Below are 26136 nucleotides of genomic sequence, written 5' to 3' on the forward strand. Positions count from 1 at the left end.
GATATGTTTAAGTTTACCATTTTATTATTTGTTTCCTACTTGTTTCTTATTTTACATTTCTTTATTTCTCCTTTGCTGTCATCTTTTGGATTATTTGAACAGTTAGTATTTCATTTTTATTATATTTCTTTATATAATCATTTTAATGGTTGCTCTAGGGTTTGAGGTCTTTGTTTCTTAAATATAACAGAAATGCAATAAAAATTTGGTTGGTTTAAACGTCACCACTTAACTTTTCATGGCTGTCTTCTTTTTTTTTCTATGTTTAATGTAGTAGACAGTTTTACATTTCATTATTTGCTAAATGATTTGAAAAAGTACCCGAAATTTGCTTTATGGTTCAAAAGTAATTCTTGAAAACAGTGAATAATTAGTTTTATTTTTATAATTTAAATGGATTACAGTACAGGTAGATATTAGAGATATTATTTCTCTATCTATGCCTATATTATTCTTTTTTTTTTGATTTTTAGAATTTTATCTATTTTTTTATACAGCAGATACTCATTAGTTATCCATTTTACACACATCAGTGTATACATGTCAATCCTAATCGCCCAATTCATCACACCACCACCCCCCCCCCCCACCCCCCCACCACTTTTCCCCCTTGGTGTCCATATGTCTGTTCTCTACATCTGTGTCTCTATTTCTGCCCTGCAAACCAGTTCATCTGTACCATTTTTCTAGATTCCACATATATGCATTAATATACGATATTTGTTTTTTTCTCTTTCTGACTTACTTCACTCTGTATGACAGTCTCTAGATGCATCCACATCTCTACAAATGACCCAATTTCATTCCATTTTATGGCTGAGTCATATTCCATTGTATATATGTACCACATCTTCTTTATCCATTCGTATGTTGATGGGCATTTAGGTTGCTTCCATGTCTTGGCTATTGTAAATAGTGCTGCAATGAACATTGGGTTACATATGTCCCTTTGAATTATGGTTTTCTCTGGGTATATGCCCAGTAGTTGGATTGCTGGGTCGTATGGTAATTCTATTTTTAGTTTTTTTTTTTTTTTTTTTTTAAGGAATGTAGTTTATTTATTTATTTATTTATGGCTGTGTTGGGTCTTCGTTTCTGTGCGAGGGCTTTCTCTAGTTGCGGCAAGCGGGGGCCACTCTTCATCGCGGTGCACGGGCCTCTCACTATTGCGGCCTCTCTTGTTGCGGAGCACAGGCTCCAGACGCGCAGGCTCAGTAATTGTGGCTCACGGGCCCAGTTGCTCCGCGGCACGTGGGATCTTCCCAGACCAGGGCTCGAACCCGTGTCCCCTGCATTGGCAGGCAGATTCTCAACCACTGCGCCACCAGGGAAGCCCTATTTTTAGTTTTTTAAGGAACCTCCATACTGTTCTCCATAGTGGCTGTATCAGTTTACATTCCCACCAATAGTGAAAGAGGGTTCCCTTTTCTCCACACCCTCTCCAGCATTTGTTGTTTGTAGATTTTCTGATGATGCCCATTCTAACTGGTGTGAGGTGATACCTCATAGTAGTTTTGATTTACATTTCTCTAATAATTAGTGATGTTGAGCAGCTTTTCATGTGCTTCTTGGCCATCTGTATGTCTTCTTTGGAGAAATGTCTATTTAGGTCTTCTGCCCATTTTTGGATTGGGTTGTTTGTTTTTTTTAACATTGAGCTGCATGAGCTGTTTATGTATTTGGAGATTAATCCATTTATTATTTCCATTACTCTAGGAGGTGGATCAAAAAAGATCTTGCTGTGATTTATGTCAAAGAGTGTTCTTCCTATGTTTTCCTCTAAGAGTTTTATAGTGTCCGGTCTTACATTTAGGTCTCGAATCCATTTTTTTTTTTTTTTTTCACACACACACACTGTATTTTATTTTTACAAGAGATAAATAGACTGACACCAAGCATTGTACATGGATGACCACAACACAAGCAACAATGATTGCAATTACCAAACATGAAACACACTCATACTATGTCATAATATTGACATTCAGTCCAGTAATCCTCCACTGTAACAGCTCCTTTACTTTGCAGTGAAAATTGATTTGTATATTCTTTGCCTCTGAGTCCTTGTGGGATTTTTTTTTTTTTAAATTCAGACAGAAAGTCACAAAAATTATAGTCGTCCTCATCAGTTCACTCAGTCCCATGTAATTAATTTTTTTTTTCATCTTGATCTTTTGTTAGCACTTTTATGAGTTCATCAGTTTTTCATTAGAGTTCTGAAAATGCTTTTGAATCCATTTTGAGTTTATTTTTGTGTATGGTGTTAGGGAGTGTTCTAATTTCATTCTTTTCCATGTAGCTGTCCAGTTTTCCCAGCACCACTTATTGAAGAGGCTGTCTTTTCTCCATTGTATCTCCTTGCCTCCTTTGTCATAGATTAGTTGACCATAGGTGCGTGGGTTTATCTCTGGGCTTTCTATCCTGTTCCATTGATCTATATTTCTATTTTTGTGCCAGTACCATATTGTCTTGATTACTGTGGCTTTGTAGTATAGTCTGAAGTCAGGGAGTCTGATTCCTCCAGCTCCCTTTTTTTCCCCTCAAGACTGCTTTGGCTGTTTGGGGTCTTTTGTGTCTTCAAACAAATTTTAAGATTTTTTGTTCTAGTTCAGTAGAACATGCCAGTGGTAACTTGATAGGAATTGCATTGAATCTGTAGATTGCTTTGGGTAGTAGAGTCATTTTCACAATATTGATTCTTCCAATCTAAGAACATGGTATATCTCTCTATCTGTTTGTATCATCTTTAATTTCTTTCATCAGTGTCTTATAGTTTTCTGCATACAGGTCTTTTGTCTCCCTAGGTAGGGTTATTCCTAGGTATTTTATTCTTTTTGTTGCAATGGTAAATGGGAGTGTTTCCTTAATTTCTCTTTCAGAGTATAGGAATGCAAGATATTTCTGTGCATTAATTTTGTATCCTGCAACTTTACCAAATTCATTAATCGGTTCTATTAGTTTTCTGGTGGTATCCTTAGGATTCTCTATGTATAGTATCATGTCATCTGCAAACAGTGACAGCTTTACTTCTTCTTTTCTGATTTGGATTCCTTTTATTTCTTTTTCTTCTCTGATTGCCGTGGCTAGGACTTTCAAAACTATGTTGAGTAATAGTGGTGAGAGTGGACATCCTTGTCTTGTTCCTCATCTTAGAGGAAATGGTTTCAATTTTTCACCATTGAGAGTGATGTTTGCTGTGGGTTTATCATATATGGCCTTTATTATGTTGAGGTAGGTTCCCTCTATGCCCACTTTCTGGAGAGTTTTTATCATAAATGGGTGTTGAATTTTGTCAAAAGCTTTTTCTGCATCTGTTGAGATGATCATATGGTTTTTATTCTTCAACTTGTTAATATGGTGTAACACATTGATTGATTTGCGTATATTGAACAATCCTTGCATCCCTGGGATAAATCCCACTTGATCATGGTGTATGATCCTTTTAATGTGTTGTTGGATTCTGTTTGCTAGTATTTTGTTCAGCATTTTTGCATCTATGTTCATCAGTGATACTGGTCTGTGATTTTCTTTTTTTGTAGTATCTTTGTCTGGTTTTGGTATCAGGGTGATGGTGGCCTCATAGAATGCATTTGGGAGTGTTCCTTTCTCTGCAATTGTTTGGAAGAGTTTGAGAAGGATGGGTGTTAGCTCTTCTCTAAATGTTTGATAGAATTCACCTGTGAAGCCATCTGGTCCTGGACTTTTGTTTGTTGGAAGATTTTTAATCACAGTTTCAATTTCATTACTTGTGATTGGTCTGTTCATATTTTCTGTTTTTTCCTGGTTCAGTCTTGGAAGGTTATACCTTTCTAAGAATTTGTCCATTTTTTCCAGGTTGTCCATTTTATTGGCATAGAGTTGCTTGTGGTAGTCTCCTAGGATGCTTTGTATTTCTGCGGTGTCTGTTGTAACTTCTCCGTTATCATTTCTAATTTTGTTGTTTTGAGTCCTCCCCCTCTTTTTCTTGAGTCTAGCTAATGGTTTATCAATTTTGTTTAACTTCTCAAAGAACCAGCTTTTAGTTTTATTGATCTTTGCTATTGTTTTCTTTGTTTCTATTTCATTTATTTCTGCTCTGTTCTTTATGATTTCTTTCCTTCTGCTAACTTTGGGTTTTGTTTGTTCTTCTTTCTCTAGTTCCTTTAGGTGTAAAGTTAGATTTATTTATTTATTTATTTTTTAAACATCTTTATTGAAGTATAATTGCTTCACAATGGTGTGTTAGTTTCTGCTTTATAACAAAGTGAATCAGCTACACATATACACACGTTCCCATATCTCCTCCCTCCTGCATCTCCCTCCCTCCCATCCTCCCCATCCCACCCCCCCAGGCGGTCACAAAGCACTGAGCTGATCTCCCTGTGCTATGCGGCTGCTTCCCACTAGCTATCTATTTTACATTTGGTAGTGTATATATGTCCATGACACTCTCTCACCCTGTCACATCTCACCCCTCCCCCTCCCCATATCCTCAAGTCCATTCTTTAGTAGGTCTGTGTCTTTATTCCCATCTTGCCACTAGGTTCTTCATGACCTTTTTTTTTTTTTTTTTTCCCTTAGATTCCATATATATGTGTTAGCATACTGTATTTATTTTTCTCTTTCTGACTTACTTCACTCTGTATGACAGACTCTAACTCCATCCACCTCATTACAAATACCTCCATTTCATTTCTCTTTATGGCTGAGTAATATTCCATTGTATGTATGTGCCACACCTTCTTTATCCATTCATCCGATGATGGACACTTAGGTTGCTTCCATGTCCTGGCTATTGTAAATAGAGCTGCAATGAACATTTTGGTACATGACTCTTTTTGAATTATGGTTTTCTCAGGGTATATGCCCAGTAGTGGGATTGCTGGGTCGTATGGTAGTTCTATTTTTAGTTTTTTAAGGAACCTCCATACTGTTCTCCATAGTGGCTGTATCAATTTACATTCCCACCAACAGTGCAAGAGTGTTCCCTTTTCTCCACACCCTCTCCAGCATTTATTGTTTGTAGATTTTTTGATCATGGCCATTCTGACCAGTGTGAGATGATACCTCATTGTAGTTTTGATTTGCATTTCTCTAATGATTAATGATGTTGAGCATTCTTTCATGTGTCTGTTGGCAATCTGTATATCTTCTTTGGAGAAATGTCTATTTAAGTCGTCTGCCCATTTTTGGATTGGGTTTTTTGTTTTTTTGTTATTGAGCTGCATGAGCTGCTTGTAAATCTTGGAGTTTAATCCTTTGTCAGTTGCTTCATTTGCAAATATTTTCTCCCATTCTGAGGGTTGTCTTTTGGTCTTGTTTATGGTTTCCTTTGCTGTGCAAAAGCTTTTAAGTTTCATTAGGTCCCATTTGTTTATTTGTGTTTTTATTTCCATTTCTCTAGGAGCTGGGTCAAAAAGGATCTTGCTGTGATTTATGTCATAGAGTGTTCTGCCTATGGTTTCCTCTAAGAGTTTGATAGTGTCTGGCTTTACACTTAGGTCTTTAATCCATCTTGAGTTTATTTTTGTGTATGGTGTCAGGGAGTGTTCTAATTTCATACTTTTACATGTAGCTGTCCAGTTTTCCCAGCACCACTTATTGAAGAGGCTGTCTTTTCTCCACTGTATATGCTTGCCTCCTTTATCAAAGATAAGGTGACCATAGGTGTGTGGGTTTATCTCTGGGCTTTCTATCCTGTTCCATTCATGTATATTTCTGTTTTTGTGCCAGTACCAAACTGTCTTGATTACTGTAGCTTTGTAATATAGTCTGAAGTCAGGGAGCCTGATTCCCCCAGCTCCATTTTTCGTTCTCAAGATTGCTTTGGCTATTCGAGGTCTTTTGTGTCTCCATACAAATTGTGAAATTTTTTGTTCTAGTTCTGTGAAAAATGCCAGTGGTAGTTTGATAGGGATTGCATTGAATCTGTAGATTGCTTTGGGTAGTAGAGTCATTTTCACAGTGTTGATTCTTCCAATCCAAGAACATGGTATATCTCTCCATCTATTTGTATCATCTTTAATTTGTTTCATCAGTGTCCTATAATTTTCTGCCTACAGGTCTTTTGTCTCCTTAGGTAGGTTTATTCCTAGATATTTTATTCTTTTTGTTGCAATGGTAAACGGGAGTGTTTTCTTAATTTCATAAAGTTAGATTTATATTATTCTTATTTTGTTTAGAGTCTCGTATGTTGGTATAAACATTGAAATAATAATAATAGTAGTAAAAACTTGTTCCAGGCACTTTGGTTTATGTTCAAAGTATTGTTATATTTAATCTTCTGAATAATTTTAAGGTGGTTTATTTCCATTTTATTGATATAGATACTGTGACTCAGCAAAGTTAAGTGTTTTGTCCAAGAGCACACTCTTATTAGTAGTGAAATTTGAGTTCAGATTCAGATCTATTTGACTCTAAAATTCATGTTTTACCATTAGTCTAGTCATTCATTCCACTGATATTTGTTGAGTACCTTCTATGTGTCAGATACCATATTATTTCTGATTGAAAGTCAGCATAATCCTTGTGCATATGATGCTTCCTCTCTTCTGGATGAGATAGCCATTAAACAAATAAATATAATAATAAGAAATATGTGTAATTATATTGTAGTAAGTTCAGTGAAGGAGAAGGACAAGGTATGCTGGGAATCAAAAACATGGAGACTTAGTTTAGATTCTTTGTAAAGTGACATTAAGAGGTAAGGATCCAGGATTGATGGGAGTTAGCCAAGAGTAGGAGGAAAAGCTGTATTGGCAGAGAGAAAAGGATGTCCCAAGACCTTGAGTGGGGAAAGAATTTAAAATTCCCAGAGCTGAAACAAGGCCAGAGTGGCTGAAATGTAGTAACAGTCTTTGGGTGTGAGATGAGGCTTGAGAGAGAGGCAAGGTCCAATTTATCTACGGCTTTGTAGGCCGTGCTAGGTTGGTTAATTGTCTGTTGCCTTAATTTTTCCTCCTTAACCAAAGGCCATTTAGAATATAAACCATTTTTAAGGTGAAAAGTATCTACTTCCATGAATTAGCTGAGGGATATAGCTGGTATCTCTTTACCTCAGAGGAAGGTAGTCAGTCCTGAGAATCCAGCATCACTTGCTTATCTGTCTGCCCTGGAATCTGTGGTGTCTCAGGTTTTTCTGATAAAAAAAATTGAGTTTTCTCAAAATGGTTAGTAGGTTTCATTGTATTGGTTAAAATAATACTAAAAGAACCATACATTTAGAATATTATGTGAAGAACAATATACTTCAAAAATTTTTCTCAACTTCAGACATGCTGTAGATCAAACATGACATGCTGCTCTTCATTTTAGCTCTTTTTAATGACCACTGAAAGATACTATCTTTCAATGTTTTCTTCAAATTTCCTTTTTTAAAAAAAAATATTTGTTTATTTGGCTGCGCTGGGTCTTAGTTGCAGCATATGGGATCTAGTTCCCTAACCAGGGATTGAACCTGGGCCCCTTCCTTTGGGAGCGTGGAGTCTTAACCACTGGACCACCAGGGAAGTCCCTCCTTCAAATTTCTAATGTTGAAATATGTGTTTATATCTTTCTCAGTCTGAGGGAAAAGGCCATACCAATGCTGGAGATGCAATATATGAGGTGGTGAGTCTACAGCGAGAGTCTGAGAAGGAGGAACCAATCACTCCTACTAGTGGAGGGGGCCCATTGTCACCCCAGGAGGATGAAGCAGAAGAGGGTAAGAAGTGAAATTTATTCAGTTCCCTCTCTTTACATAGCTGCTTTACTTATAATCCTCAATGATGTGTGGTGTGTGTGTGTGTGTGTGTGTGTGTGTGTGTGCACGTGCACACGCACGTGCCTACGGGAGGGATAGAGCGAGGAGTGGTGATTCTCTGTAGTCTCTGCTACTCTTAGACTAGATTCTACTAGATGCAGAAGAGAATTTGGTCTATTTGGTTCCTTGGTTGAATACTCCCCAGTCCCACTTATGCAACTATTTAAATTTGACAGCCTAACTTTGCTGTCTTGCTCCCTATTTTAAGTACTTCTGAAGTGTTTAATGAGAAATTTCAAATTCTCTCAAGTGTTTTTAGAATTTCAGTGATATGTCATGTCCTACTCCTCATTTGACATTCAGTTCTGACTTTTTTTTTGTTGTTGCCTTTTCAGTTACCATTCACTTTTTTGAAATACTAGCTGGTATCTGCTCTGTTTACTACTTGAATGCTGCTGAGAGATGCTAACCAACCTCACGAGAGTCACACTTCATTTGGCTCTGTGCTCAGTACTTTTTATAGAAATTAGAGCTAAATGACAGATCTTTACTTTTAACCTTTATATTATCTGCTTACAGGGTAGGGTTTATTAAAAGAAAATTTCTTAATTTATGTTATCTTTGAAAAGGGCATTTTAGAATTCTCAGTCTTTCTCTCTATGAAACCATTCCTTTCTTTGATTGCCATAAAAATAAGTTATTTTTAGCTAATATTTGTTGAGTGCTTAGTATGCTAGACATTATTCTGAGTGTTTTCATTTAAAAAATTTATGAAGGTATAAATTACATACAATAGAATGTACACATTTTAACTGTATGGTTCATCAAATTTTGACAAATAGATATACATCTGTACAACTACCACAAGAATCATGACATAAAACATTTCCATTAACCACCCCTCCCTCCACCCTCCCCCCTGGCCAAATTTCCCTCATGCCCCTTTACAGTCCATCTTTTCCCCTCACTTGTGGTCTTTGTCAATCACTGATCTGTGTTCTGTCACCATGTTTTGCCTTTTCTACAATTTCATATAAAATGAATCATATAGTACAGGCTTTTATATTGATATATAGCATCTTTCACATAGCGTAATACTTTTGAGATTTATATATGTTGCATCAATAGGTGGTTCCTTTTTATTGTTAGTAGTAATCTGTTGTAAAGATATGCCACGATTTGTTTACCTATCAATTCACCAGTTAATGGACCTTTTAGTTGTTTTTAGCTATTGGCTATTAGGAATAGAGCTGCTATGAACATTTGAATATGAGTCTTTGGTGAATATGTGCTTTCATTTCTCTTGGGTAAACACCTAGGAGTGGAATGGCTATGTCTTACAGTAAGTGTATGTTGATAACTTTGTAGGAAACAACTGAGCTGTTTTTCGAAGTAGCTGTGCCATTTTCCTTCCTGATGAGTCAGTTGCTTTGTATCCTTATCAACATTCGGCACTGTCAGTTTTTAAAATTTTAGCCATTCTAGAGGGTGTATCATCGTATCTTGTGATATTAAGTTGAATTTCTCTAATGACTAATGCTGTTGTGCATCTTTTTCTATGGTATTTGCCATCTGTTTATCTTCTTGGTCAAGACTCTATTCAAATCTGTTTCCCATTTTAAAATTGGGTTATTTGTCTCCTTGTTGATTTTTAAGATTTCTTTATATACGTTGGCAAAGGTCCTTTATCGGATATGGTTTGCAAATATTTTCTCCCTCTCTGTAGTTTGCCTTTTCATTTTCTGAACAATATCTTCTTTTTTTTTTTAACATCTTTATTGGAGTATAATTGCTTTACAATGGTGTGTTAGTTTCTGCTTTATAACAAAGTGAATCAGCTATACTTACACATATATCCCCATATCTCTTCCCTCTTGTGCCTCCCTCCCACCCTCCCGATCCCACCCCTCTAGGTGGTCACAAAGCGTGGAGCTGATCTCCCTGTGCTATGCGGCTGCTTCCCACTAGCTATCTATTTTACATTTGGTAGTGTATGTAAGTCCATGCCACTCTCTCACTTCATCCCAGCTTACCCTTCCTGCTCCCTGTGTCCTCAAGTCCATTCTCTACGTCTGCGTCTTTATTCCCGTCCTGCCCCTAGGTTCTTCATAACCACTTTTTTTTTTTTTTTTTTGGGGTTCCATATATATGTGTTAGCATATGGTATTTGTTTTTCTCATTCTGACTTACTTCACTCTGTATGACAGACTCTAGGTCCATCCACCTCACTCCCAGCAATCCCACTACTGGGCATATACCCTGAGAAAACCATAATTCAAAAAGAGTCATGTACCACAATGTTCACTGCAGCTCTATTTACAATAGCCAGGACATGGAAGCAACCTAAGTGTCCATTGACAGATGAATAGATAAAGAAGATGTGGCACATATATACAATGGAATATTACTCAGCCATAAAAAGAAATGAACAGTGTCTTTTGAGAAACAAAAGTTTAATTTTTATGAAGTCTAATTTGTCTTTTTTTTTTTTTGGCTGTGCCATGCAGCTTGAGAGATCTTAGTTCCCTGACCCAGGATCGAACCTGGGCCCCCTGCAGTGGAAGCATGGAGTCCTAACCACTGGACCGCCAGGGAATTCCCTGTCAGTTTTTTTCCTTAATGATTTGTCTGTGATCTATTTAAATTTTTACATGTGGTTGGAAGTAATTTTTTTTTTGACTTAAAAAACATTTATTATCTCATGGTTTCTGTGGGTCAGGAATTAGGCTTGTCTGGTCAATTCTGGCTAAGAGTTTCTTAGGAAGAGTCGGATATTATCTGGGGGATATAGTTATCCGAAGACTTCATTGGGTGGGATTGAAAGCTTGGAGGAGCTTCCAAGGGGCTGATTCACATGGCTGCCAAAATGATGCTGGCGGTTGGCAAGAAACTTCACTTCCTCTCCACATAGGCCTCCCCATGGTTCTGGTTGGGTGTCCTTATGGTATAATGGTTAGCTTTCCCCAGATGGCAATCCCCGAAACCAAGGTGGAAGTTGCAGTGCCTTTTATGTCCTAGCCTTGGAGTCACAGAACATCACTTCCTTAGTATTCTAGTGATCACAGAGTTCAGCCCTCACTTCCATTGTGTGACTCCATTATATTTTATATGACTTCGGAAACAATGTTTTCATCTCTATCCCAGCCAACATGAAGAGGAAAAGACCAGAGATCACATGAAGGAGAATTTTGGGCCAGACATAGAAGCTGTGCACATTCTTTTCTGCTAAACAAGAACCACAGGGGTGGTTGGGGAATATAATTGAGCTGTGTGCTCAGGAAGAAGAATAAATAGGTGTGACAAGTATCTACCAGAAAGTTACTTGAACACAAGATTTCAGGTAATGTCTTGCAAAAATGCCATTTCCTTTAGAAATGAAAAAATATATGGAGCTAGAATTGGGAAGGAAGAAAAATGATAGAATGACTCAGCCCTACTCAGTAAAAATATACAATTTAGTATCACATAATTATGCCTTTTATTCTAATTTAGTAAATAAAAATTCCTCACTTCTATCCACTAACTTAAAAGAAGGATAACTAACTAAAATGGATTAAATATCTGCTTTGTGTATATAATGTATTTGATATTTAATAGACCTAGTTTCATATTTTACTCACATTAGTCCTGAGAAATGACGATTATCATCTTTATATTACATGTGAGGAAATAGACTAAAAAAATTTTAAGTAAATTATTCGAGGTCATAGGGCTAAAAAAGTATAATCTACAGAATTCAAACCTATGGCAGTCTTACCCTAAAGCACATGAATTTTCATGACACACAAAATCAAAGTACAGGCATACCTTGGAGGTATTGTGGGTTCTGTTCCAGACCACTGCAGTAAAGTAAATATCATAATAAAGTGAGCCACGTGAATTTTTTGGTTTCCCAGTGCATATAAAAGTTATGTTTACACTACACTGTAGTCTATTAAGTGTGCAATAGCATTATAGCTAAAAACAGTATACATACCTTAATTAAAAAATACTTTTTTGCTAAAAAATGCTAACCATCATCTGAGCCTTCAGCAAGTTGTAATCTTTTTGCAATAGTAACATCAAATCATTGATCACAGATCACCATAACAAATGTAATAATAATGAAAAAGTTTGAAATATTGTGAGAATTACCAAAATGTGACACAGGGACTTGAAGTGAGCAAATGCTGTTGGAAAAATGCTGCCGATAGACTTGCTGGACCCAGGATTGCCACTAACCTTCAATTTGTAAAGTTCACAATGTGTGCCGAGAGCAGTAAAGCAAAGACCAATAAAATGAGGCATGGCTGTATTCTTCTTTAAACCACTGAATTGTAACTCTCCTTCTAATTGCTTAAAAGGTAGTATTTTTAGTATTCCCTTTACAGACAAGATATTGTAGATCTTACATTTTCTAGATCATACTTTACATCTGTCTAAAATCATGACCTTTGGATAGAAGGATGTAATGCAATATAATATGAAAATATAACATGAGACCTATTTTCCAAATAGCATTGTTTTATGTGAAAGCATTTTGAAGAGTGATTTCAAGCATGCAGACAAACTGGTGCATTAAAAAGAAAAAGAACTTTAGATATAGAATATTTTAAATACGTCAGCTAGAAGCCACACATACTTCTTTAAATGACAGGTTGTAGAAAATCTTTTGGAAGCCAAAATATTCTCTTCAAAAGAAGTCTTTCAGACACAGAAGCACACCATTAGTTTATTTACCATGCATTTTGTCCGACATATTACTCAGTGCCATTCAAGTCTTGGAAAGGTATTTTTTGATCCAGTGAAAATTACTTTAGGGTTGATGAGATTTGAAAGTTGTATAGATGTGTACTTAAAGGGAAGAACCATTTACTTATGGAAAGTAATATTACTAGAAAACGGATACATTTAGAAGTAAATGGCAAACCAAATGATCCCAGTGTTGGTTTGTTATTAATCAGCAAAATATTTAGAAACATTCACTGCCAGACTCTTAAAATCATGTAGGAAGTATTGGATAGGCCATCATTTTCCAGTCTTGGCAGAGAGCTAAACTGGGCTCACGCTTCATTTCTTTTTTTTTTTAATAGATCTTTATTGGAGTATAATTGCTTCACAGTACCGTGTTAGTTTCTGTTGCATAACAAAGCGAATCAGCCATACGCATACATGTGTCCCCATACCCCCTCCCTCTTGAGCCTCCCTCCCACCCTCCCTCTCCCACCCCTCCAGGTGGTCACAAAGCACCAAGCCCATCTCCCTGTGCTATGCTGTCAAGCTTCATTTCTGACATAGCCATTTTGACAAAGTTCTTTTGACACAGTTGTGTCAAAATGACTACCTCAAAATGTAAGGAATGAGGGGGTAAAAGAGATTTGCAAATATTCCTGAGGTTAAAGCAGTGGGGCTTGTAACTTAATTGGATGTCATGGGCAGCAGAAGAGAAGGGAGGAGAAGGAATCATAGATTCAATCTAGGTTTGTAGCTGAGGTGACTGGATGATGTGGATACCAACAATTGGAATAGGGAACCTGGGAAGAGTCGGCTTGGGGGTGGGGGTAAGATTCATTCAGTTTCAGACACTGATGAATTTGAACTCACTGTGGAACATTAAAGTGGAGCTACTTTTCAGTTATTAGAAATAATCTTAAATTGTGAGAGAAGTTTTACAACTGGAGATAAAGGTTTGAGAGTCAGTGTGAAGCAGTGATAATGGCTGAAATTTCCTTGGGAGAAATGTGGGAGGGGGGGGTTTAGAAGTAGAGTTTAAGAGATCCTTTAAGTGCAGCTAAAGGACTTATCTGCAGAAAAATGATCAGAACAATATGAGGAGAGCTAAGACAATGTAGTCATAGACTAAGGAGTGGAGATTCAGAAGGAAGGAGTGATGTGCAATATTGACCAATGGAACAAGAGTTTCAGTACGATAAGGACCAAAAATTGTTAATTGGATTTGGTAAATCTGAGAGATTCCTGAACCCCTCTGAGGGTAATTTTAGTAAAGCTGGGAAGGAAGCCTTATTGTAGTGGATTGAGGATTGACTAGAGGTGAGGAAGGGGAGAAGTTTGAATAGTGTTCAAACTATTCTTTCAAGAAGGTTGATGGAGAAGACGAGAAAAGAGATTGGAGTAAAAACATTGGGTTGCATCTGGCCAACAAAGGGCATTTTTAGGGTGTAAGAGATTTGAGCTCATCTGTAGTAGGAAAGGGAGAGCTAAAAATAGTTACCCACCCAACACTTAACCGTGCAGTTCCCTGACATGCTTCTGTGTTTTTGCAAATGCTATTTACTCTGCTTAGAGGCTTTTTCTACTTAAGGTCACCTGAGTAAGCTCTTCAACAAAGGCATGTTAACAGTCAAAAGAAAATAGTGATTTTAGCATACTGGCAATTTCCGTACTTAGAAATGTTTAAAAATATTTTCTATGACATTTTTTAGTAGGTTGCTCAGGCAAATTACATTTAAAATGTATTTAGTGCAGAATGGCTTGGGTGAGGAGCTTGGCAAATCTGCTCATCAAAAAGCAATCATAAATGTCAATAAAATTGTCAGAAAACAGCCAGTTAAGGTCTTGAGAAAGTGATCAAATTATATAAAAAATTGAGAAGCATTTATTTAAGAAAAACCACTGAACCTTGGGTGAGAACAGTCTGTGGTGTTTTAGTGCTTGAGGCTGCTCCCATTCTGCTCATTCCCACCACTGGCTTATTATCGTGGTGGTTTTGCTAGGGTGGGGCAAGCTGTGAAAACTAGTAGCTTTGTTTTCACCCCTGGAAGGGACTCACTTGATTTGGAGCAAATGTAGAAAAACCCCGTATTTCTAGAACGTTGTTGGAAACAATAGTGATTTTTTTTATGGCAAAAGAATGGGAAGACCAATGTTTTAAGTAGCATGAGGTTGTAATTCTGGTTGGGGAAAGCCACAGATTGACCAGAATTTTAATAAGGAGACTTAAGGAATGAATGGACCTCATTAGATTCTACATATCACTGGTGGTCTGGGAGGCTGTGTACACATGCAAGGCTGTGCACACACTCAGAAAGACCAGAGGGGTTCCTAGCTAGTCACAGATCCATGCTGGACGTGAGGCCTTGTATGTGTACGATGGTTTTGCTTCTCTCTTTTCTATTCTATGGAGAGGATGTGTTCCAGGTGGAGTAAATGGGTGAAGGCTGATTCTCCCACAACCAAGCCTTTAGTCTTCCCCTGTCAGCAAGTGGCAACTCCTAGGCTCCAAATCTTAGAATCCAGAATCTGACCTCTCTCTGGCCCTGTCATTTCTTGTACTGGATTATTGCAGTACCTCCTAATGGGTCTGCTGCCTTCCACCCTTGTCCACAACCCCTTAGTCTGTGTTCCATATCACCATAGTCATCCTTTTGAAATCTGTCAGATCACATTTCTTCTCTTTCAAAAATCCTCCGTTGGCTTTTCATTTCACTTGCCAAAGTTCTTCACCATAGTTTACAAGGCTGTTTGTGATTTTGCTGTCTGCTTTTAACCTTTCTGACCTCATTTCCTGTCACTTTCTGCCCCACAAATTCCACCCTTGTCCTTTGCTATTCTTCAAACACACCAGGTGTACTCTGCCTCTGAGCTGTTGCACTTGCAGTACCCTCTGGCTGGAACTCCTTCCTAGATTGCCACATGGGTCTCTCCTTCCTCTCCTTCTAATCTTTCCTCAAATGCCACCTTCTCAATGAGATTCAGTAAACAATATGAAAAATAATAAATGAAGGAATAAAAAGTAAATATAAATATATTTATTATAATAAAATTATAGTAATAAATGAATAAATATTTTTCCTTTTACATTGCTTCAAAATGATTTCATACTGAGAAAGACTAGAAAAAAAGAGGTAACATTTATGGAATTGCAATTGAAAATATGAAAAACATACATAAAAATTTCAATTTCTCATTCTTATATATGGTCTGAATAAGAACAAGTCATCAGATTTCTGTTTTTCCCTAAAAACTTTTCACTTCTGTTCTTAACAGTTTTTCACTGTTTGAGATGTCACCTTGTCTTTTGAAAATCTATTAGCCATCACCTGTATTAAAAAAGCTACAAAAATCACAGAGTAGGAAGTAATAGTTTCTTTTCTTTTATAGATCAGACACTTCATACATTTTCAATACACTTTATTATTAGTTCTGTAATTGACATTTCTGTCAACGCAAATATCAAAAGTTAGAACTGGAGGTGGCATAGAAATGTGTTCCTGCTGGGGGGAATTAGAGTATTCTTTTATTTAATTATTTTCAGCAATTTGCCTGTCAAAGCAAAAGTGGAAGTTCAAGTCACTCTAAATTGTCTTACCTTAGCCTGTAATTTAACTAAAAAGGGATGCAAATTTAAAAGGACTAAAGTTGCTCTTAATTTCCTGGGAAACATCTAAAGTAAGATGAGTTAAGGTAACTTTGCATATTTTTCAAATGCTGTTCAAAAAGTGAAGTGTGTTAAAGGGTATTAAGTTGAATGCAAGAAATCTTAGCAGAAAGTTAAGTCCATCAATGCAACATCATGGGGATTATTATTATTTTTTTTAATTTATTTTATTTTTGGCTGCGTTGGGTATTTGTTGGTGCGTTCAGGCTTTCTTTAGTTGCGGCGAGCGGGGGCTTCTTGTTGCGGTGGCTTCTCTTGTTGAGGAGCACAGGCTATAGCCACGTGGGCTTCAGTAGTTGTGGCACACAGGCTCAGTAGTTGTGGCCCACGGGCTTAGCTCTCCGCAGCATGTGGGATCCTCCCGGACCAGGAGCTCGAACCTGTGTTCCCTGCCTTGGCAGACGGATTCTTAACCACTGCGCTACCAGGGAAGCCCTATAGGGATTGTCTTTAAAATACCTTGTCACGTTTATGTACTCCCACAAGTTCTGAATTGCTCCTGCTTTTGAAACTTGAGGTGCACTTGGTATTGCTTCCTTTGGATTTCAAACTGGCTTTCTGTTTGTTGACCTCAGAATTGTATTTAGTTACTTGTAAAATGGATAGTAAGTTACAAGAAGGCAACGGATGGCAAATACAGTGTGATTTCCTTTAAGACACATGCCCAGGTAATTGTAAAAGACCAGATTCACAGTAATATTAGGCAAGCTTCACACTTGGTTGTACTTTTTATGTTTCGTGTAATCTGCATTTTTTGTTTTTGTATTTGGATTGGTTAAATGCTATCTAGAAAAAAAAATTTTCCCCTTGATCTGAGTGACTGTTAGCTGTCTAATACTACTTCTAACTCATTTTGAGTAGAGAGCAAAATAGTCTCAAACTCAACTAGAGGTTTATTTTCTTTTAATTTCTTAATTCATAGTCTGATTAGAGAAAAGATAATCACAAACAGCTTTTACTATAGAAATCAGTTTGCAAATGAAATTTCTTTATATTCAAATGAAAAGAAGATAGAGAGTATAGAAAAGAAATGAGTTTTTTAAGAAATATAATGATCATATTGCACTTACATGAGTGATAAGTGCTCATTAATGAAGTGCTTCTTAAACTTTAAATGTGCACATGTATTACCTGGAGATCTTGTTAAAATGAAGTCTTACTAAAAAAAAAAAAATCTTCTACCAGATGCCATTGCTCTTGGTCACACCAGACTTTGAGTAACAAGAATTTAAGTTGCCTACCGACATTAATTCATTTAATCCTCTTATCAATCCTATAAGGTCAATACTATTATTATATCATTTTACAGATGAGGAAATATGTTCCAATAAAATAATATTGGTATGCTAGATACTGTTTCTTTTCCAATCAGATACTTTCTATATTTATAAAATTGGTGTGTGTGTGTGCACGCGCACGCATGTGTATGAGAGAGAGAGAGAGAGTGAGTGAGAGGGAGGAAAGGACTTTATAATATTGTTGTTTCATTCTTGCATTTTTACATTATCTGTTTCAACAAATTAAAATGATTAAAAACTACACTTGATAAGGGAAGGTGTTTGAGAGAAAGTAGAGGGAGAGAGTGTATTAATTAGCTTTATATTGCTCCATAACAAGTTACAAAAAAATTTAGCACCTTAAAGTAACACACATTTATTATCTCACAGTTTCCATGGATCGAGAGTCTGGGTATGGCTTAGCTGGGTCCTCTGTTCATGGTCTCATGAAGCTGCAATCAACGTTTCGGTTGGGGCTTCAATCTCATCTAAGACTTGGGGTTCCCTTCAGAGCTCACAGAATTCATTTCTTTGCAGTTGTAGCACTCATGGGGGCTTGCTTCAAGGCTAGCAGGAGAATCTCTCTAAGGGAAGGCCCAAGGCCTCTTTTAAGGGTTTACCTGATTAGGTCAGGCTCATCTGGGATAGGCTCCCTTTGATTAACTTAAAGCCAAAGTGGTTAGGGACTTTATATCTGCAGCATCCCTTCACCTTTGACATGTAACACAATGTGATCACAGCCATGACATCCATCATATTCATATGTCCGACCCACACTCAAGTGTAGGGACTTTATAGGGTGTTTATACCAGGAGGCAGGAATCTTAGGGGTCATTTTAGAACGGCCTGTAACAAAGAGTTAGGTACCAGAAATGAAGGAAACTATCCGTTTTCAAGCATCTGTTAATGTAGTAGCCACTTTTGCATACATGTTACCTCACTTGTTACCTGGTCCTGTTAGACCAGGCCCTATCAAGGGTATAAATATATGCAGTATTAGCTAAACAAAAAATGACCTAGATGCTGGACACCTAAACTTATACAGTACTGTATGTCATTTATATCTCAATACAACTGGAAAAAAAATTAAATTCTAAAAAAAAAAAGACCAAAAAATGATGTAGACAACTTCAAAACTGTACGTGATGAATTTCCAAATGAATTATAAGAGCATTGATTGCTGTAGGTTTCGAGTGTCTTTTATTGAGCTATTTCCATTACTTGTGAAGTCCTTCCCATCTCTGCCTTTTGAAGCCAAGGTTCAGCTATCAGTTTAAATGATGTTTTTCTCATGATACTTCTACTTATCCCCAGTCAGAAGTAATCTCTTGTTCCCTGACTACAGATTCCACTATAATTCTACTTATACATTTTTAGTGTCATTTATGATATTCCATATTAAATTATAGTTACATGTGTCTTCTCTCTCCAAGTGACTGTAAATTCCTCTGAGAAGCTCAATTCTTACTCATCTTTGTGGGTCTGTCAGAGAGTTCCATGCAGTGGGTCTCCGGTAAATGCTAGTTTCAATTCATTTTCGAATGACCAAGTCTGGGAAAGTTTGAAAGAGTTAGTGGGATTTGCAAGAGTAGAAAGTAAGAAGCATAGCATTTTGACATATGTGAAAGCAAAAAGTACAGACATGAACAGAATCTTCAGTATGCCTAGGAGACAGTGAATGTGAGGTTGGAGAGGCAGGTTGAGAGCAGGCCTTGGAGAAACTCCCTAGAAACACTGAACAGCACAGACTTTGTGTAAAGCAGTGGAGAATCTTAGAGGGATTTTGAGCTTGGGCATGGCATGAGCAAAGGTTTGAGTTAGGAAGATTAAGCTGGCAGTATATTATGTAAAATGCAGTTTAGAATAGTGAAGAATCCATGATATATACGTCTAATTTGAGGAGATAAATCTTGAACTAGGGTGCTGATCCTGGAAATGAAAAATGACCGATTTTAGAGAAATAATTGACGGGAAAAGGTGACTGAGTCATACCTGTCTTTAATTGCCATATTTAAAGGCTTAGTGCTAGGTTAGTTCACCCTGGAAGAGAGCATATTTGTATATTAATTAATTTCATTCATTTATTTAAGAAATATTTGTGTACCTACATATTTTAGCATTATGCTTGGTACTGAGAGTGACAAAAATTCCTTTAAGGTTACTTACGTTTTAGGTGGGAATAAACATTTTAAATCATTGCAGGAATTAAGTAATAATATGCCACATCACAGTGTGTATTGCATTTGACCTAAGTATAATCAAGTGCCAAATATGTGGCTTAGATCCTAAGTGCTGTGAGATTAGGAGTATTGTTTGGGCTTTTGACCTTTTCCCCTGCAAATAACCGGTGGTGTTTCAGAAAACACTGAGATCTAACCAGTGGATGATTGAGTATGATTGGGACCCATATCAGCTGAACTCAAGCATTTAATTTCCTCCCCTGTGATTTGTATTTCATTTAGAAATCTAAAGTACAAAATTGTAGTGTTTAATTCATGAATACAGTCTGTTAAGGTCTAATCTTATTCCACCTCAATCATGTAGCAATCTTTATATTTTAAAATACAGTACCTCCAAGGATGAATATCTGTAGCATTCAGTGGAAAGTAAACTACATTCTCATGTTTCTAGGTTGCATGTCTTTTACCTCCTGTCCACCCTCCCAAAAAACGACAAAAGTTCTCATGCAGTTTTAAAGAGTAATTGACCTTTCAGTTGACAAAGAATATATTTTAATTCGTTTCCTGCAGTATTTTTTTTTGCCTGGAAAGTTTATTATCCTGTCTTTAACTTGTGGAAAATTCACTGGGATCTAGAGTTTTATTTTTCTAAGTGATAAGATTCTTGAATTTGGCAGATCGAACTCTGATTCTAACGTGTTCAATGTGTATGGGAATGATTTATATTTAGATAGTCTAGTCTTTTATATTACTGTAGGTATACCCTTACTTTTAATGAAATTAATTCCTTTGGAAAATGTAGTGTTGGGCATTTAAAAATTCTTTCATCTTTAATATTTTGAAGCAAATAGGAATGAATAGCTACTTTGAAAGGGAAGGGTCCTAGGGCTGGCAGACTATAGCCTACTGGCAAATCTGGCCCACAGCTTGTTTTTTCTTGTATGGCTTCTGTGCCAAGAATGGTTTTTATGTTTTTATACAGTCTTCCCCAGCCCTCCTCCCCCACAAAAAAAAGAAATAAGAAAGATAAGAACATGTGAGAGTCGAAAATATTTACTATTTGGCCCTTTACAGAAAAATTGGCCAACCCTGACAGTCACAGCATATTTATGAATAGCTTTAAGTATGCTTTATGTAATTTTTGAAACTATGGAATGTTCTGTTATAACTGTACTGTCCTTTGTGTACACAAAACATGGAGCCACATTATAGTTGATGTTACTTTTTGCTAGTTACATTTTATTACATAATAAATGCCCTTTTTATTAGTGCTTGAAAATAAACTGTTCTTATAAAACTTTTACTATGTATAGTGTGTTACAGTAAAGTTTTAGTGTATTTCTAGTGGAAAGTATCTAAAAAATATTTTTTTTTTTCATTTTGAAATGACCTTAAGCAGAGCAACTCAAATTTCATGAATTGATTTTGTTCTTAATAGAAAATATATTTGAAAGGAAATATGAGAAGTAGCAAGAAGAAAAAGAAAAGCATGCTAGAGTTAGTGTTTTATCACATAGGTGTGATGGCAAGCACCCATTGTCTCATTTAGTTACTTAAGTGTGCCTGAACAGTTTGTTAATATTCAAGGTGCAATTGTGCTGTTGGTTGTTTTGGCAAGTCCGAAATGTTTATTTAATTCAAACTGTCATAAATGGATAATCTAATGAAAAAGTACACCTTAAGATCATAAAAATATTTTTTCGTATTGATCCAGGGAGGATTGCTCTTCAAGGTTAGTACAGTGCAGAACCTTTGGTAAGAAAATCAGACTTTAAGACATTTTATCCAAAAGATTTTAAAATATAAATATATTGCATGAAACTTAAACTGTAACCTTATAGTAAGTATAAGATTGTGAATATAGTAAATATGAGTTGTGGGTTTTTATATTGTATGTTTTTATTTATTTATTGTTTCTTTTTGTATTGTATGCTTTTAGAAAAGAATTAATTAAATAAATGTTTATTTTAAAATGCTCCTATTTGGTTTTTAAACTTTTATAGGTTTGATTTTCCTTTGGTGTTCCTTTTTTTTTTCTTTTGGCGTTTTTGTTTTCATGCTGGTGTCAAATTTGGTTCATTTAGTACTTTGTAGATATACTATTTACATTATCTGGAACATTATTCATGTAAAGATACGCTTTCGAGCATTAATTGATCATGTTCACTTTTCTTTATTTCTTTCTAATTTATTTAAAATATTTATTTCACAAGTTAGAAAATTAGTTTTGAATTAACCAGTACTCCTGTAGAAACTTATCCCTAGTTCTTTCTAATTAGTGCTATTTTCATGTCATTCCGATATGCATGCAGCTGTCCTTCATCATTTTTCTAACTTCAGTGTGATGAATTCTTCATGTTTCCCAACCCCCCAAATTCTCCTGAATGCCAAATAATGTGATACTTCATTGCCTGATTTCATGTCTTAAACTTCTTGATAGATGGAGGTTAAAATTAATTTATAATTTACTTAGGGACATTGTCACAATGTTGCCTTTGTAATTTCCCTATCAACACTTTCTATAAATATTATAGAATAGGATAGATTGGAGAGGAAAGAATATTAGAAGATAAGAGGGAGATTGAATTCTATAAAATTTGGTTGTGCAAATTGTTGGATGTAGCACCAAGGCTAGTGCTACATCAAGTATGGATGAAAACTTGACCACTTACCCATGTTTCTTATCATATTATTCAGAATTCACATTACATACAAAGGTGTTTTTATTTGAAATCCCAGGAATTTAACTGATATGGGATTCCCCTCCTTCATGAAAACCCCTTTTTCCTACTTAATTTAAGGGAATTGAGGGAAAATCTTTGATATCCAAAGTTTTAGGTTAATACAAAATTTCTTTCTTGTCATTTCTTTTTTTTTTTTTTTTTAAACAGGAGAAAAAGCAATAAATTTTAATTTGTGTGCATAGATGTTTCATAGAAATGGAACCTAAGAAGTGGTCAAAGCAGGCAGCTTTTATATTTTTTAAACAAAGAAACAATAAATTTTTGACGAATTGACAGGGGAAAAAAAATAGGCTTTGGGTACTTAATTAGTAAGGAAACTAAGCAGAGTTTGGGCTTGGGGTAGAAAATTAAAGAAGTAACAAGGTTTGTTTATACAGGCTTCTTGGCCCAAATTTCCTATCTCCGGCAATAATGGTTTCCTTCTACCTCCAGATGCTGGGAAGAACCTTTCACATGGGATATTTATTTCCTGCTTTGAGGGAGATAGAAAGGAGGACCAGAGTGTCCCTCTTTCATTGGCTGTCTCTTAAGTACCTTTAATTCAACATAATATGCCATTGTAACATATTTTGGGGAAACCCCCCTGAGCCCCAACAGGATTAACCAGTATATCCTATTTTACATCATTACATTTTCAAATCAGGGATAGAGAGTAGAAAGAGATTTTTTTTAAACTACAGTTGGCATTGTGGGATTTATTTACCATGTACATTTTTTTCCACATTTGGTTAAATGTTCTTTGAACAAATGAATATTAATAACTGCTCAAGGCTGTAGCCCTTAGCAGATCTGCAGTGTTCCAACTCCTCTAGCTACAGCTGAACCTGGCTTTCCCGGAGTTGTCACTGCCCCAAGTGACCTGAAGTTCATGAGTCAAAAACACATTGACAGAAGACACGCATACTGTGGTTTATCATTGGATGGAAGTGGCTATACCTGTTGGGAGTGTCACAGAGCGGAGCAAGGAATCTATTGAATTCTGAGAATCCAATCCTAAAGCTGAGGTCATCACCACTGCTTCTACCCTCTGCTTTTTCCTTTGACAAGCACAAATAACCCTAAAATTAACCCCATTATTTTTCTTCTTCCTGGATCTAATCCATGAAAATATAAAGAAAATTTGTAGTGCAGAGGTACTTCAGCATTTGGGTTTGTAAAATGAGCTCCTTATAATTTGTGGATTTTGAATTCAGGCAGATAGTCTGAAGAGTGAGTGCATAAGATCATATGGGATTCTCCATTGCAACATGTGAAGCTCTTGTCGTTTCTTTTTAAAGGAAAGTAATCATCTCATAACCTGAGGATTTTTATTTTAATGAAATATGTTCAAAGTACAGAATTCTCACACATGTATGTGCACATTAGTCATATTCTAAATAAAGTTATATACTGGTACTTTTTTGAAAATTGGAAGGCTTAATTTAATCTTATAAATGTCATTATTGATAGTAGGGCTGACTTTTAAATGAACCTTGTACTTGAAGGGTCAGTGCAGCTGGCTAAATTCCACACAGTTTTTATAGAAATTTGACTTGATTTTATTCATCTTTCTATTAACGTTTTTGGTGTAATTATATTTTCCTGAGTGGTTCAGTAAAAGTGAACCAAAAAGTGGTTCATGTGTTTGAAAAGGTTGTTTAGATCCAGCATGCTAAGAGAGAGATGAATATTTATTCACAATGGCTTCAGCTTAATATGATAACAATAACATTTTAAATGGTAGCCTAATAAAGAGAGGAGATTCGTTAGAAACAGGCTAGAGTTCTTAAAATAATTATTGCTGTTGACCAATGATGAACCAAATGTAAAAAACCCCAAGTGGATTTTCTCTGAGGTAAACTTATAATAGCATGTTCTATTTTTCCCTTGCAAATATTATTGATATGTTTGTCATTTCAATTTAACCAAGCACATGAATCAACTAAAATGGGTTTTGACTGAGAAAATCATTTACTTAATCAAATCTTTAAGACATTTAAATATATTAACAGTACTACTGAAAAATCAACTGTGTAAAGCCAGTCACTGATTTATGATTTGGGAAGAATAATCATCTTTGTATTACTTAAAAAACAAACACACAAAAATACATGGAGTTTTATTTCTCTTTTTCATTGCTTAAATTTTTAAAATAAATATAAAATGGACTCCTATTGTCCACCAATGCTAATTCTCAAGAGAAATCATTTAACAGTTTATGTATTGGTTTCCAAAAGGAACATTGTGTATATCGTGTATATCATGTTTGGCAACTTGATTTTCTCATTAAACAATCAATTATGAACACTACATTAAACTATTTCTCACTTTTTCAAATTGCATAGTATTCTGTGGCATGGTTATAGCATAACTTACTTTTCCATTTCTCTTTTGAAGGTTCTAACAGCAATTTCCATTCTTCTTTTTTGCTATTACAGATGTCGTAAAGAATAGTCTTCTTTGTATATATACTCTGAAGCGCAATCTGGTTTTTGATAGGTACTACTAAATTGCTCTCTACAAAGACTGCAAATGTATGCCCCTTCCAGTAGTTTATCTGAGCACCCTTTACCTCCTACCTTCAACAACAGGAGATATTATCAGTCTTTAAATATTTACCATTCTGATTGGTGATAAATAACATCTCATTTTGTTTACATTTCCTTGATTATAAATGAGATTGAACATGTTTTATATGCTTATTAGGCTAATAGATTTTAATTTTATAAGTGCCTATTTGGTTGTTAAACCTCATATAAACTGCTCTTCCTGTCAGAGATTTAGTATTTCACAATACCTATAGTCAAATTCTAAAAATCTCATTTGGTTGATCTATCTGCCTGAATATTAGTCTAAAGGGAAATCAGGAAGAGAGGGAGCATTTTTATTGTGGTAATGTGGGGGAAGAGTCATGAAAAACCATTGCTTCTCTCTACTCGCACCCACTCCTTTTGGATTTTTATCTGTTAAGAGGTATATATTGTTTTGGGATCCCATCAAACCATGGATATACAGATCAAAAGTACTAGGAACCCAGAAATAATACATTGTATTTGAGGGAAAGGGATTTTTGCTTTCCCCTTGGATTCTCTCTCTCCCTCCCAGATGTTTATTGAGTGCCTACTCTGTCAGCACTGTGGTCACTTAAGCTTGCTTCATCTTTGACCAGCACCTGCTTTACTTGGTGTGGTGGTAATAAACCATAACAAAACGTATCTGTGTTAGATTAAGACATCTTAATCATGCTTCAACTGACTGAAGAAATTTAAATGTTCTGGAGAATGATCTCTAGTGAAATCTGGAGACCCTACAGTTTGCCAGCAGTGTGAAGGTATATAGGGTGCCTGAAAGCCTATAGTACTTGAAACTTTTTTTTGTGATAGTCCCCAGAGACTGCTTCTATGACATGATAATAACAATAATAGAAGCTAACTTTATTGAACATATCCATGTGCCTGGGACTATTATCAGCATTTTATTGCTGTTCTCCATATTGCGAAGTGAGGCCTCTCTAGCCTCTGGACTTTTATTCCCATAAGTAATAGCAGATGGTAGTTATGCAATGCCCATTTCAGAGACCTTGTGTCTAGTGTTTGCATGGCCACCTTACCCCCTTTTGCTGCTAACTGAGTGATTAAGATACAGACGGTAAGATTGTAGTGACTACCTTGGTGTGATCATTCACACACCCTGGTGATGGTGATGGTGATACGGCTGCATATTTTCAGTGAACCTTTGAATTAGAAGAGATCTTAGAGTCATCTACTGCTTGCCCTCTCCTGAGGTAGAATGTCCTTAATACTTGGTAGGTAGACTGGTCCCTGGAAACAGGTTGAGTAACTGATTCATAAGGCAGTTA

The 26136-nt window shown here is 36.1% G+C and overlaps 1 protein-coding gene across 4 annotated transcripts in view; it reads left to right on the forward strand.

Moving 5' to 3' along the window:
* RABGAP1L (RAB GTPase activating protein 1 like) overlaps positions 1–26136 on the forward strand; it is a 665825-nt gene that overhangs the window by 133945 nt on the left and 505744 nt on the right. For all 4 annotated transcript variants that reach the window (XM_068541282.1, XM_068541284.1, XM_068541285.1 and 1 more), the window contains exon 11: positions 7540–7681. In XM_068541282.1, coding sequence (XP_068397383.1) covers positions 7540–7681 — 142 coding nt within the window. The remainder of the gene's footprint in view (positions 1–7539; positions 7682–26136) is intronic.

This window comes from Eschrichtius robustus, chromosome 3, assembly GCF_028021215.1.
Source record: "Eschrichtius robustus isolate mEscRob2 chromosome 3, mEscRob2.pri, whole genome shotgun sequence".
Lineage (NCBI taxonomy): Eukaryota > Metazoa > Chordata > Mammalia > Artiodactyla > Eschrichtiidae > Eschrichtius > Eschrichtius robustus.